This window comes from Epinephelus lanceolatus, chromosome 3 (assembly GCF_041903045.1).
Source record: "Epinephelus lanceolatus isolate andai-2023 chromosome 3, ASM4190304v1, whole genome shotgun sequence".
Taxonomy (NCBI): domain Eukaryota; kingdom Metazoa; phylum Chordata; class Actinopteri; order Perciformes; family Serranidae; genus Epinephelus; species Epinephelus lanceolatus.
In genome coordinates this window covers 29378503-29390941 of record NC_135736.1, presented here as the reverse complement: position 1 = coordinate 29390941, position 12439 = coordinate 29378503, and the positions used below count along the sequence as shown (strand labels likewise).

The 12439-nt window shown below is 38.2% G+C and overlaps 1 protein-coding gene across 2 annotated transcripts; it reads left to right on the top strand.

Annotated features, from left to right (window-relative positions):
• The first annotated feature begins 2223 nt into the window (after positions 1–2223).
• Positions 2224–11094, top strand: cyp2u1 (cytochrome P450, family 2, subfamily U, polypeptide 1). Of its 2 annotated transcripts, none has more exons than XM_033625043.2 (5): positions 2224–2795; positions 6155–6805; positions 8005–8166; positions 8966–9133; positions 10376–11094. In XM_033625043.2, exons 1-5 carry the CDS (start codon positions 2381–2383, stop codon positions 10555–10557), a joined length of 1578 nt encoding a protein of 525 aa, XP_033480934.2. In that variant the 5' UTR covers positions 2224–2380; the 3' UTR covers positions 10558–11094. The 2 variants fall into 2 exon arrangements, with proteins under 2 accessions (XP_033480934.2, XP_033480935.2); XM_033625044.2 differs by having other exon boundaries at positions 2226–2795; positions 8966–9137.
• The last annotated feature ends 1345 nt before the right edge of the window (positions 11095–12439 follow it).

Below are 12439 nucleotides of genomic sequence, written 5' to 3'. Positions count from 1 at the left end.
CTGAGTTTTTAATATATATATATATATATATATATATATATATATAGATAGATAGATAGATAGATATTTGTACATATAAATCCCTTTATTTAATGTATGTTGTATGTAAAATATTTGTTATTTTGTTAATTTTTATTATTTTTTAAATATTTTTTAATTTTAATACCAAATCCTTTTTTAACATATTTTTATTATATTACTTTACTGTATTATTTTGAATACCTAATCATTTAAGTTATGTTACATGGACACAGGATATTACATATTGAGTCTAATAACACATCACAGTGAAGTATGAAATTCCCTTTTGAGTTGTGGTGGTGAAGGGCAAAATGTTCCAATGATAATTGAAAAAAATAAAAATGAAAACAAACGAATAAATAAAAAGTAAAAATCCACTGAATGAGCTTTTCCTGTCAGCTGCTCCAGTTGGGTGTAATGGCGCCCTCTGGTGGACGTAAGCATGAATTACAAGCAGAGTACAGGCACAAATACACAGATTAACATGTTGAAAGTTTTTTCTTCCACAGATATTACTTTAATTTGTATGTTTTTATCTAATATACCAACCGACCAAGATATTCATTTTAATTCTTTATAGTACTGTCTTGCCTCAAGGTAACATACCCAGTTTTGGCAGTTTACACACACACACACACACACACACACACACACACACACAGTACATCCTCAATTATGTTGCAATACTTTAAGGAGAGCCAAGACCCTAAAAAAAACAACAACTGCACTGTTTATTCTGAAATATGCTTGTACTCTTTACTCTCTTTGGCCCCTTGTTGTTCTGCATACACATGCTTCCACTTGGTCACATCATAAGCAAATACAACATCCTGTTCCATTGCTTTGCAGATGACACACAGATACATGCTGTGCAAGGTTCTGCTTGCTGTTCCTCAGTCCTGGCTAAACACCAAAGGTGACCAGGCTTTTGCAGTCAAGGCCCCTCAGCTCTGGAGCTCCCTGCCTGAGGATGTGAGGCTTGCTGAATCAGTAACATATTTTAAATTGCCTCTTAAAACTTATCAGTTCAAAGAAGCCTTTTATTAATTTCTGCACACTGTTTCGTTTACATATGTCTCATTTGTTTATCTTTATTTTTATCTTGGTTGCAGCAGTTATTGTATTATTTTATTATGTATTACTCTTAACTGTCTGATTTGCTGTACCTCAGTGCAGTCTATTAAGCAATTAGTTTCCAACTTTGCCTATCTGATTTAGTGAGAGTTTTTTTATTTTTAATGTTCTTTCTTTTTCTTAAAATAGCCTCATTTTATTTGCTTGAATCCTGAATTGTATTATGTATGTATGTACTTTGTTTCAAAAAGGGTTTCATTAATAAAGTTTTATATTATTATCATTATTATTAGTAATAGTAGTAGTAGTATTTAACACATTCATTCCTATAAGCTTTTCCACAGCAGTACAAAGTTGTTTATAGGTAACGTTCAGACAAATAAACTGATGAAAAGAGTTAATTTTAATATTTTTCTATTTCTAATAGCAATAATTGTAAACGTTAAGTTTCTTGAATATGCTCCATGAGTACTGTACTGAATTCTAATAAAATGTAAAATAATAATCCTCTTTATTTTATTTCATTTCTTGACATTATGGCACTGTCTTGCTTTAAGGTAACATTAAGTGTGTGAGATGTTTTAATTCCTGTTAAACTGGTCTATTCTATGACAAAAAAACAAACAATTGCAACATTACAAATATTTCTTTTTTACCAGCTGGCACTGTAAGTACCATAGTGGGTTAAATACTAATAACCTTGTAACTTATTTATTAAGGTTCAAGCTCCTAAGGGCCAGAGCCCTGTTGAGTTTGTGTCAGTTTGATACTGTTATTAGGGTCAAGCTCTGAGGGGCCATATTTTAAATTAATTATGTTTTATTTCATTTAACTAAAAGCAAACCCTGGTGTAGCTTTTTCCCACACAAAAAAATACTTCCATTATTTAAAGTAAAGAGGTGTAACAACATTTAACCAAATAAATGAATGAATAAAACGTTAACTTTGTACAAACAAGCTGAATCCAAAGTCCCTGTTAAAAGTTGATTTAATAAGTGAAGAAGAGCTCTGGTGTCGTCACTGTTGAAGTCAACCAATCACAGCAGGGCAGAGCGCTGTCAGCCAATAGGAAGCCACTAACGGTACAACGTTGACAGACGGTGTTTGATAACAAGACAGGAAGAGCGTGAGGAGCGACACATACATGAAGGTGCTGTCAGACACCGGGGTCGCCAAGCTGGCACGTTATTAATGATTTTGCTCGCAGTTTTTTGAATACTTTTAAACATGGGATAGTAGCGTCTTTGTCAGCTCACTGAATTCAGCTGGTTTTAACTGTGACACCATGATGTCGCTGTCATGGCGGGAGTGTCTGAGCACCTCCGTGCTGTCGCCTGTAAACTTTGTAGCTCTGCTGGTGTTCTTGCTAGTGTTTTATATAGTTAATGTTTATCAGAAACGACGGTACTTCGCAAATATCCCACCAGGTCCGAAGCCGTGGCCGGTGGTCGGTAACTTCGGCGGGTTTTTTCTCCCCTCTTTCATCCTGAGGAGGTCTGGACTGCAGTCACAACCCCCCATGGTCATTTTAACGGAGCAAGCCAACGCGTACGGTAACGTGTACAGCCTGTTTGTAGGGAGTCAGCTGATGGTTGTGCTTAATGGCTATGAAGTGGTCAAAGATGCTCTCTCAAACCATCCTGAGGTGTTCTCCGACAGACCAGATATTCCTTCCGTCACCATCATGACCAAACGCAAAGGTGAACAGCTGTTTTCATTCAAGGACTGTTGTATAGATTTACAGCTGTATTTCTGTGTTGACTAATCATTGAGCATGAAATGGGCAGACATTCTCAATTTCTACTTTATTAGGTACTGTCTAACTAAAGCTAATGCAGTCTGATAAACCCTGGAATAAATTAGGTTTTTGTGTAAACTTTGGAGAGGTGTTGATTCAACTTTATTGTCCCCCTTGGAGGCTGTAGTTTGTGGTGCTGCTGATTACATTGCCTTATACAGAGAGCTCTTTCCAATATCAGTCTATTTATATATATATATTTATATTTATTTTATTTTATTTATATACCAAATGAGGTGGATAAATGGTGAGAAACACATCCTTACCTACCTACCACAGTCAGATTAAAAGAATAAAGGATATGTTCACACTCTCAGGTGTATCTTAATAAAATACTCACATGACTGAAGGTTCACGGTTCAGTTTATCGTCATTCAAATAGGGCTTCAACTAACGATTATTTTCATTGGCAACTAATCTGTCAATTATTTCTTCGATTAGTCGACTAATCATTTTAGCAAAAAATGTGTTAAAATGTTGAAAAATGTCGGTCTTTCCCTCCCAAACCCCAAAATTATATCATCTAATGTCTTGTTTCATACTCACATCAAAGGGTTTTAGTTCACCGTCATGGGAGAGTGTGTAAAGCTGCCAATATTTGAACATAAGAAGCTGCAATAAGAGTAGTTTGGGGTACTTTTATAGTCATTTTCTATGAAAAATAACTCAAACCGATTAGTCGACTACTAAACTACTTGACTACTTGATTAGTTGACTAATCGTTGCAGCACTACATTAAACATGTAATATGAGGGAATGAAATTCGTTACCCAGGTCCAGTAGCATACAGAATAAATAACATTTAAGATAGACCTATAATAGATAATAATTAACCTAAAAGCCTTTAACAAAAACAGCACATACTTAAAACAACAAGCAGCATGTTAAAGTGCGTAATAGTGCATTAGTAGCCACACACAGTTTCGGCAGTATGAAATGCAGAGGACTGACTTTAAGCCAGTGTTTACAGCCTCATTCTCGCTTTGAGGCTGCAAAGGTAAGATTAAATAAGGCTGTGAAAAATAAAGTGCGATTACATCAACATAAAATAATACAAGAGAACAATAACAAGCTGACCACTATCCCCATAATCACAGGTCTACCCTCTCATACCCGCAACACTTCTCCATTCCTCCCTCTTCCCTCCACCCACACAGACCCATCACTTTTCAGTCATCTCAGTTGCTGTAGTGTGTGCAGTGGCTGAACTTTTGTGTTAGATTTGTGGTTGCAAGATATAATATGAGGGGTTTCCAATTTTTATTGAATTATTGGAGCTTGTCTTTCAGGGCAATGATGAGCAGAGACTGTGGCTTGATCACAGTACTCATGACCTCAGACATGATGCTGCAGATGTCAGTCCAAAAAGATTGAACCTTTGGACATGAAGCAAAGCTATGTAGAAGTGTTGCCACAGAAGATTGGCATTGAGACACTGTTTTGCAATCATTTGGACAAGTATGTATATACTCAAGGCTCTTTTCCCACAAGTCATCAAGACAGGGTATCTTTTAGAGCTGCAACTAACATTTCATTTCATTATTGATTAATCTGCCGATTACTTTCAGTTTTTATTGACTAATCCTTAAATCTATACATTCATTTTTTTTAAAGTTAAAAATGTTAATCAAAATTTCCAAGAGCCCAAAGTGACGTCCTCCAACCAACAGCCCAATCTCAAATACTCTTAATTTACAACCATAAATGACAAAGAGAAACTGCAAGTTCTCAAATTTAAAAAGCAGCTGTTGGACATTTTTATTGGTGCCTTCGGTGATTAGTTAGATTAGATTCCAGAGTTTATAAATAAATACATAAAAAAACTTAGACTCTTGCAATCAGGACTCTCGGAGCAAGCAGTTACTTGGTTCACCAACTATCTCAGTAATAGGACTCAGTGCATTAAATATGATGGCCTGTGTTCTGATATTGTTACTGTCCACAAGGGGGTGCCACAGGGTTCTGTATTAGGTCCCCTTTTATTCATTATTTATATCAATGATTTGGGTATAAATGTGACAAATGCTAATTTGCATTTCTATGCTGATGACACAATTATTTACTGCTGTGGATCAACTCTTTTTCAGGCCATTGAATCCCTGCAGAAAGCCTTTGTTGCTGTCCAGCATTCATTACTTCAGCTGAAACTTGTTCTCAATGCAGACAAGACTAAGCTTATGCTGTTCTCTAATTCTAGGAAGAGGCCACAAATTATCCCCTCAGTGACCACTCGAGGGAAATGAAATAGAGGTGGTACATGAGTATAAATACCTGGGTGTCTTGATTGATGACTCCCTCACTTTCAAGCCGCATATAGAGAAATTAGTGAAGAAGCTGAGGATAAAATTGGGTTTTTACTTTCGAAATAAGCTATGTTTTTCTTTTAATGCAAAAAAGCGACTTGTTGCTGCTACCTTTTTACCAGTGTTGGATTATGGAGATCTTTTATATATGAATGCGTCTGCTAAATGTCTTCATATGGTTGACGCTGTCTACCATGCTTCTCTGAGGTTCATTACTAATTGTAAACCATTGACACACCACTGTGAGTTATACTCTCGGGTCGGATGGGCTGCTCTGGCCACCCGAAGGCTCAGTCATTGGTATACTTTTATATATAAGGCATTACTTGGTCTATTGCCTTCCTACATTTGTTCCTTAATTGCACAGAGAAGTGTTGGTCCTTACTTCTTTCGTTCGCAAGACTACTTGTTGCTATCTGTTCCATATGCCCGTACTGAATTGGGTAAAAAGGCTTTTGTCTACTCTGCACCTTCAGCATGGAATATGTTGCAAAATGACTGGAAACTAACAGGGTTAATTTCTTTGAGCACCTTTAAATCCAAACTAAGAATATTTGAGGCCGACTCCACTACATGTATTTGTTTTTCATAATCTGCTTGTAAATTCAATACTATTTGTTTGTGTTTTATCTGTGTAATTTGTAACTGTGTTTCATACTTGCTGCTGCCTATCTTGGCCAGGTCTCCCTTGAAAAAGAGGTTGTTAATCTCAATGGGATCTTCCTGGTTAAATAAAGGTTAATAATAATAATAAAAACATAAATAAAAGTACAGTAGTGATGAAATAAATATATGTGTCTGCAGGTATAAACAGACAGTAGAAGTAGTTGAAGAACTACCCTACTCACAAGTGCAGCTGTGTAGTTATATGTATAGGTTATAGTTTGATGAGTCCATACCAATAAAATTGGAAACAGACTAAATATGCCATCCCGTCTCTGTTTTAACTGAACTTTAGGAATAGTCTTTGCACCTTACGGGCCAGTGTGGAGAAAGCAGCGCAAGTTCTGCCACACCACGCTCCGAAGCTTCGGCCTGGGGAAGCTGACCTTGGAGCCGTGCATCCAGGAAGGTCTGGTTACCATCAAAACAGAGCTGCTGCGACTGAGCAAGGAGTCCGGTGCAGTCGGCGTGGACCTGGACCCGCTGATCAGCAATGCCGTGTCAAACGTCATCTGCTCGCTGATCCTGGGACAGCGCTTCCATCACGAGGACAGCGAGTTCCGCAACATGCTGAGACTTATGGATCGAGGGCTGGAGATCAGCGTGAACAGCGCTGCAGTCCTCATCAACATCTTCTCACTGCTGTACTACATGCCTTTTGGGGTCTTCAAGGAGTTGCGGCAGGTGGAAAGAGACATCACAGCATTTCTGAAGAGGAGTATTACAAAGCACAGAGAAACCTTAGATCCTGACAACCCGAGGGATCTTGTAGACATGTATTTGATGGAGATGTTGGCCCAACAAGCTGCTGGAGAGGAGGACAGCACCTTCACAGAAGACTATCTCTTCTATATAATAGGAGATCTCTTCATCGCTGGCACTGACACCACCGCTAACTCAGTTTTGTGGGTTCTGCTCTACTTGGCCATACACCCTGATATCCAAGGTAATAGCAGCAACAGTCCTTTACAGACATGTCCTTATGATATCAAGGAATTTGTCTAGTTTGCTGCAAAACTGACCTCCACAGTGCCACTGGAGTGGAGCTGTGGGACCACCACCTCTGATATCCAAAATGTCTCCAATCAGATTCTGTCCAGTTTTGGCAAAGTTATAAAGTCATAAAGCTCCTACTCAGAGTTTCCCTGGCACAAGATTTTGATGAAAGAAAATACACAGTGTAGAAGAAAACAATGAGTGATAGGCACACACAAATCCACACACTTTTCTATATTTGATGCAGCTACTTTATCATCTCAACGCATATTAGTCATTCAGTTATATAAAATATAATTTATACAACACTGTAGAGCTTCAAAATTTATAGTTGAGATACTGATGGGTTACATTTATGTTGCAGAGTTGATTGTGAAATGCTTTTAGTCGTATACAAACCACAGATGTTTTCTGTATTAATCATGGAAAACTCTTTGGGGGGGAAAAAGGAATTGGAAGTCTGCGGTGGGAACCCACAGCTCAGACACTTCCTGGTTTTAGGATAACAAAATGTCTGGCTAGATTATACATTTAACCACTTCTCCATCTCTTTCACAACCACATTGATTAGCACATCAAAACATATGTTCTACCACTGCTTTCAAGTACTTTGAAATTACTTTAACTGGCTTACAGCTACAGTCGGTAACTTTTAAGAAAATAACTGTCATATTTGCTGAAAGTGTCACTATATTCTAAAGGAAGTACATGACACAGGTAATGTGGAAGAAAAGAACCATGCCCCTCCTCCTCTTCCTCCTGCCTCTGATGGCATTCGCTGGAATCAGACCGTGTAATGCAGCTGTCAGTCATGTCAGTCGCCCTCACCAGGCAGCGCTGATTAAATGCGAATAAAAATTCTGTACCTGCATTGCCTATTTCTCTCCTCAAATGTTCTCAGAAACTTATTTTAGTGTACTGTTTAACTGTAAAATGAGAAAGTTGGTCTAGCTGGTAGGCGGCGCATGATACTGTTGGATACTTAACAGTTTCAGCAAATATAAAAAAGTTATTTTTTAGAAAAGTTACCAACTGTAGCTCTAAGGTGTGTAAACACCACCTGTTATTTTTACGTATTTGGTGGGATGAGGACTTCATTGATCATCAAAGAATGATTAATTAATGTTGTTTCTACTGTTTTGATTTCAGACAAAGTCCAAGCAGAGATCGATAAAGTGGTGGGCACACATCGTGTCCTGTCGCTGACAGATAAGGGAAGCTTGCCTTTTACTGAAGCCACCATCATGGAGGTGCAGAGACTGACTGTTGTGGTTCCCCTGGCTATTCCTCACATGGCCTCTGAGACAATAGGTAAACTTAAAGGTCCAGTGTGAAGGATTTAGGGGCATCTATTGGCAGAAATGAAAAGTTTATAATCACCTTTAAATGGAAATTTAAATAGTTTTTTTTGCCCTTAGTTTGTTACTGTTTGTTTTTCCAAACCAATGATGAAGAATCCAAATGATTTCAAACGGCTGAGGGCTCGACTGCAAAAATCATTTTTAGAAAACGTCTGATTCTGTGTGTTTACTGTGTCGGTTTTATTAATATGTGTAGATGCGACAGAGAGAGTAATTTGTTGTTGTTTAATTTAGCAGCGACTACTATTTCCTTGTAGTGTTTAACAGGCAATCAAAGTGCTTGATGCAAAGTGCTGCACAAAGAAGTCAAAGACTGATTGATTTTATAGGTTTTTTAAGAAAAGATGGTAAAAAGAGCAGAACAAACAGTATGTAAATCTACATACAGCACAGGTCCACGTTCTACAGTAGCCCAGAACAGATGAACCAAACACTGGCTCTAAAAAGGGCCATTTACGTCTTCATGTCTGCCACTATAGCTCTATTACATGCTTGGCACATGGAAGAAGTTTCAGTTCTGCAACCTCACCGCTAGATGCCACTAAATCCTACATACCAGACCTACCACCCCTCGTCTTTTCCTAAATCTTCTGTTAATGCTCAACCAGTCAAGAGTTTCAGACAGTAATCATATATCAGAAATAATAAAAATCTACAGAGGTGACTTTTGTTGATGAATCGCAATTTCAAAAGCATCTGATTCACTGACGTGATGGCTTTGTAATGTGTTTTTCTCCCTCTCTTTTTAGAGTTCAGAGGCTACACTATTCCCAAAGGAACAGTTATTGTGCCCAACCTGTGGTCTGTCCATAGAGATCCCACTCTCTGGGACGACCCAGACAGTTTCAACCCAACACGCTTCTTGGACGATGAGGGACATTTGCTCAGGAAAGAGTACTTCATACCATTCGGGATTGGTTTGTAAATCCTCACTCATAAATAAGTGAAACCTTGATTTATACAGGTGCATCTCCAAAAATTAGGATATAGTGAAAAAGTTCAATATTTCTTGTCAGTTATTTCAGAAAGTGAAAATTGTATATATTCTGGACTCATACAGTCCTGAGAAGGAGCTCTAATCAGCTAATGAACTCAAAATATTTGCAAAGGTTTCCCGGGCCTTTCATCTCCCAGTCTGGTCCAGTTAACACAACCACATCATGGGGACGACTGCTGACTTAACAGTTGTCCAGAAGACACTCACTGACACCCTCCACAAGGAGGGTAACCCACAGATGGTGATTACTGAAAGGGCTGTCTATTTGCAGTGGTCTCAGTGGTCCAAAATCGTCTTTCAGTTGAAAGTACATTTTACATTTCATTTGGAAATCAAGGTCCCAGAGTCTGGAGGAAGAGCGTTGAGGCCAGAATCCAAGTTGCTTTAAGTCCAATGATGATTTGGGGTGCCGTGTCATCGGCTGGTGTTGGTCCACTGTGTTTTATCAAGTCCAAAGTCAACATGGCTGTCTACAAGGAGATTTTTAGAGCACTTCATGCTTCCATCTGCTGACCAGCTTTATGGAGATGCTGATTTCCTTTTCAAGCAGGACTTGGCCCCTGCCCACAGTGTCAAAACTACTCCTAGCTGGTTTGCTGATTGTGGTGTTACTGCCCTCGTACCCCACAGAGAATCTATGGCGTATCACCAGATGAGAGACACCACACTCAACAATACAGATGAGCTGAAGGCTGCTATCAAATCTACCTGGGCTTCTATAACACCTCAGCAGTGCCACAGGCTGATTGCCTCCATGTCACACCGCGCTGATGCAGTAATTCGTGCAATAGGAGCCCTGCTTATAACTAAGCATTTATGCTTATTAGAGCATAAATGAAAATACTTTTTAGAAGGTCGACATTTCTGTAGTATAAATTCTTTTTTGATTGGTCTTATGTAATATTCTAATATTTTGAGATGCTGGATTTTTGATTTTCATGAGCTGTAAGCTGTAATCATCAAAATGAAAACAAAAAAAGTCTTGAAATATTTCACTTTAAGTTTAATGAATCTAGAATATATGAAAGTTTCACTTTTTTAATTAAATTAAGGGCAAAAAAATTAACTTTTCCATATCATAATTTTTTGAGATGCACCTGTAAATTGATTTTAATTGTCCATGCACCAGGCGCTAACACTTTATACCCCCTGTACCCTTCAGGTCGCAGGGTGTGCATGGGTGAACAGCTGGCGAAGATGGAGCTGTTCCTGACGGTTTCCAGCTTACTGCAGGCCTTCAAATTCAGACTTCCAGAGGGAACACCTCCTCCTTCTCTGCAAGGGCGGTTCGGCCTGACGCTAGCACCCTGCCCATACACTGTGTGTGTGAGCCCTCGAAGGTGAAGCAGTGCAATATTTGGTTCAGATTTTCTGTAAACCAAGAACCTTTACTGACCAAGACATGGGTCAAGGTTTCCTGGAGAGACAATGCAATCTGTGTGAAACAGAAAAAGTATGATCTGTATCTATGGCTGCACATCACATCTCATTATCAGTTAATGTACTGATTATTCAAGCAATTATTGGGTCCATAAAATTCAAAAAGCAATGTGAAACACCAATCAGAAATGACCAAAGTGATGTCTTATGGCTAGTATTTAATTTGTAATGCTTTCATCCAAAACAGCTGCTAATAATCTCCTCTAAGAAGCTGGGACCAGCAAGTGTTTTATATTTACTTGACAATCAAGCAATATTTAAGGTCTATTGTCAAAGTTCTGTTGATTGTTTTTTTTAATCAACTCAATCTCGACTAATACGGTCAGTATTATATTTCAGATGCCTTTGATTTTGGAGGATATCTGCTGTATATCTGTATTGATATTTTATCATTTTACTGTAATAGGACGCATGACACTGAAATATAGAAATGAGCGCACAGATCTGTCTATCTGTCTGTATAATGTCTTTTATCAGGGCATTAGGAAAGATTTTAGTTTCAAGAGTATAAATATATATTTTCCTTACTGACTTGATAAATGGATCACTGACATTGTGTCAATAAAATGAGTTTATCTTAATAATAATAACCTCAGTGTATCATGAATATAGAAAACTTGAATATTATCATTAAATCACTTTTTATTCTGAAAGAACAAACTAATCCTACATCAGAATCATTTTGTTTTTGTCATTTGTCATTGTGAAAAAACAGTTTTTAAGACATGCAGCCCAAAGCTTATTTTACAACAGCTAGGGACATTCTGGCATTTTGTCTAGGGTGTGTGCATGATGTGCAGTGTAGAGTTACAATCAATTGATTTAAGGAAGTGTATTATGATTGTAACAAAACATATAACCTATTGGTAAAAGAAATCAGCTCAAAGGTGGAAAAGATACTGACTGCTAGCTGGGACTTCTGCGACAGCTGATTGACAGTTCATGAAAACATCCAAATGTGATTGCTAATAGAGAATTAACAGCATTCAAGTGATTATTTAATTGTTCCGACTCAGATATTCACGAGCTCCAGAGAGGACTGCTGAAATAAATAAGACCAGAATTTTATAACAACCTAACTTTCCTCTTTAAGTCAGGGTTTGTAACACTACATAGTATTTAATTTTTTAATATATAAGTGCCGTATTTTAGTAGGCTGCATGGTGGTGCAGTGGTTATCATTGTTGCTTCAGAGCAAGCAGGTTCCTGGTTTGAACCCCAGGGTGGGGGAGCCCCCCGGTGGAGCCTGCATGCTCTCCCGGTGCCTGCATGAGTCTCCTCCAGGTACTCCAGCTTCCTCCCACAGTCCAAAGACATGCAGGTTAGCTTTAGAGACTTATGGATCATACAACCGTAGGTGTGAATGTGAGCGTGAATGGTTGTCTGTCTCCATGTGTCAGCCCTGTGATAGTCTGGCGACCTGTCCAGCGTGTATCCGTGACATTCATTTGACAGCTATAGTTAGAGAATAGCCCATGGTAGAGTGTAACAGAGTACATTTGCTTAACTACTGTGCTTAAACAAAGTGATGAGGTATTTGTACTTCAGTAAATAAGTGCTGTATTTCAGTGAGCTATTAGCAGTGGGTGGAATGCACATTAGGAGTGTTGTGCTAAATTCACTCAGTGCCTTTATTGTAATTGCACAACTGAAATACAAAATTAGGAACTTCACAGACAAGGAGACACATTTAAGACTGTATACTTAAGTATAAAAACAATACATAAGTATAAAAACGGGGTATTAAAGCAGAATAAGTATGATCTACATATTGCACATAGCCATG

Excerpts from the sequence above, each read along its gene's own strand:
- cyp2u1 (XM_033625043.2), top strand. The coding sequence starts at position 2,381 with ATGATGTCGCTGTCATGGCGGGAGTGTCTGAGCACCTCCGTGCTGTCG. Across the intron at positions 6,806-8,004 it reads CATACACCCTGATATCCAAG|ACAAAGTCCAAGCAGAGATC; the intron begins GTAATAGCAGCA and ends TTTTGATTTCAG. Across the intron at positions 8,167-8,965 it reads CATGGCCTCTGAGACAATAG|AGTTCAGAGGCTACACTATT; the intron begins GTAAACTTAAAG and ends CTCTCTTTTTAG.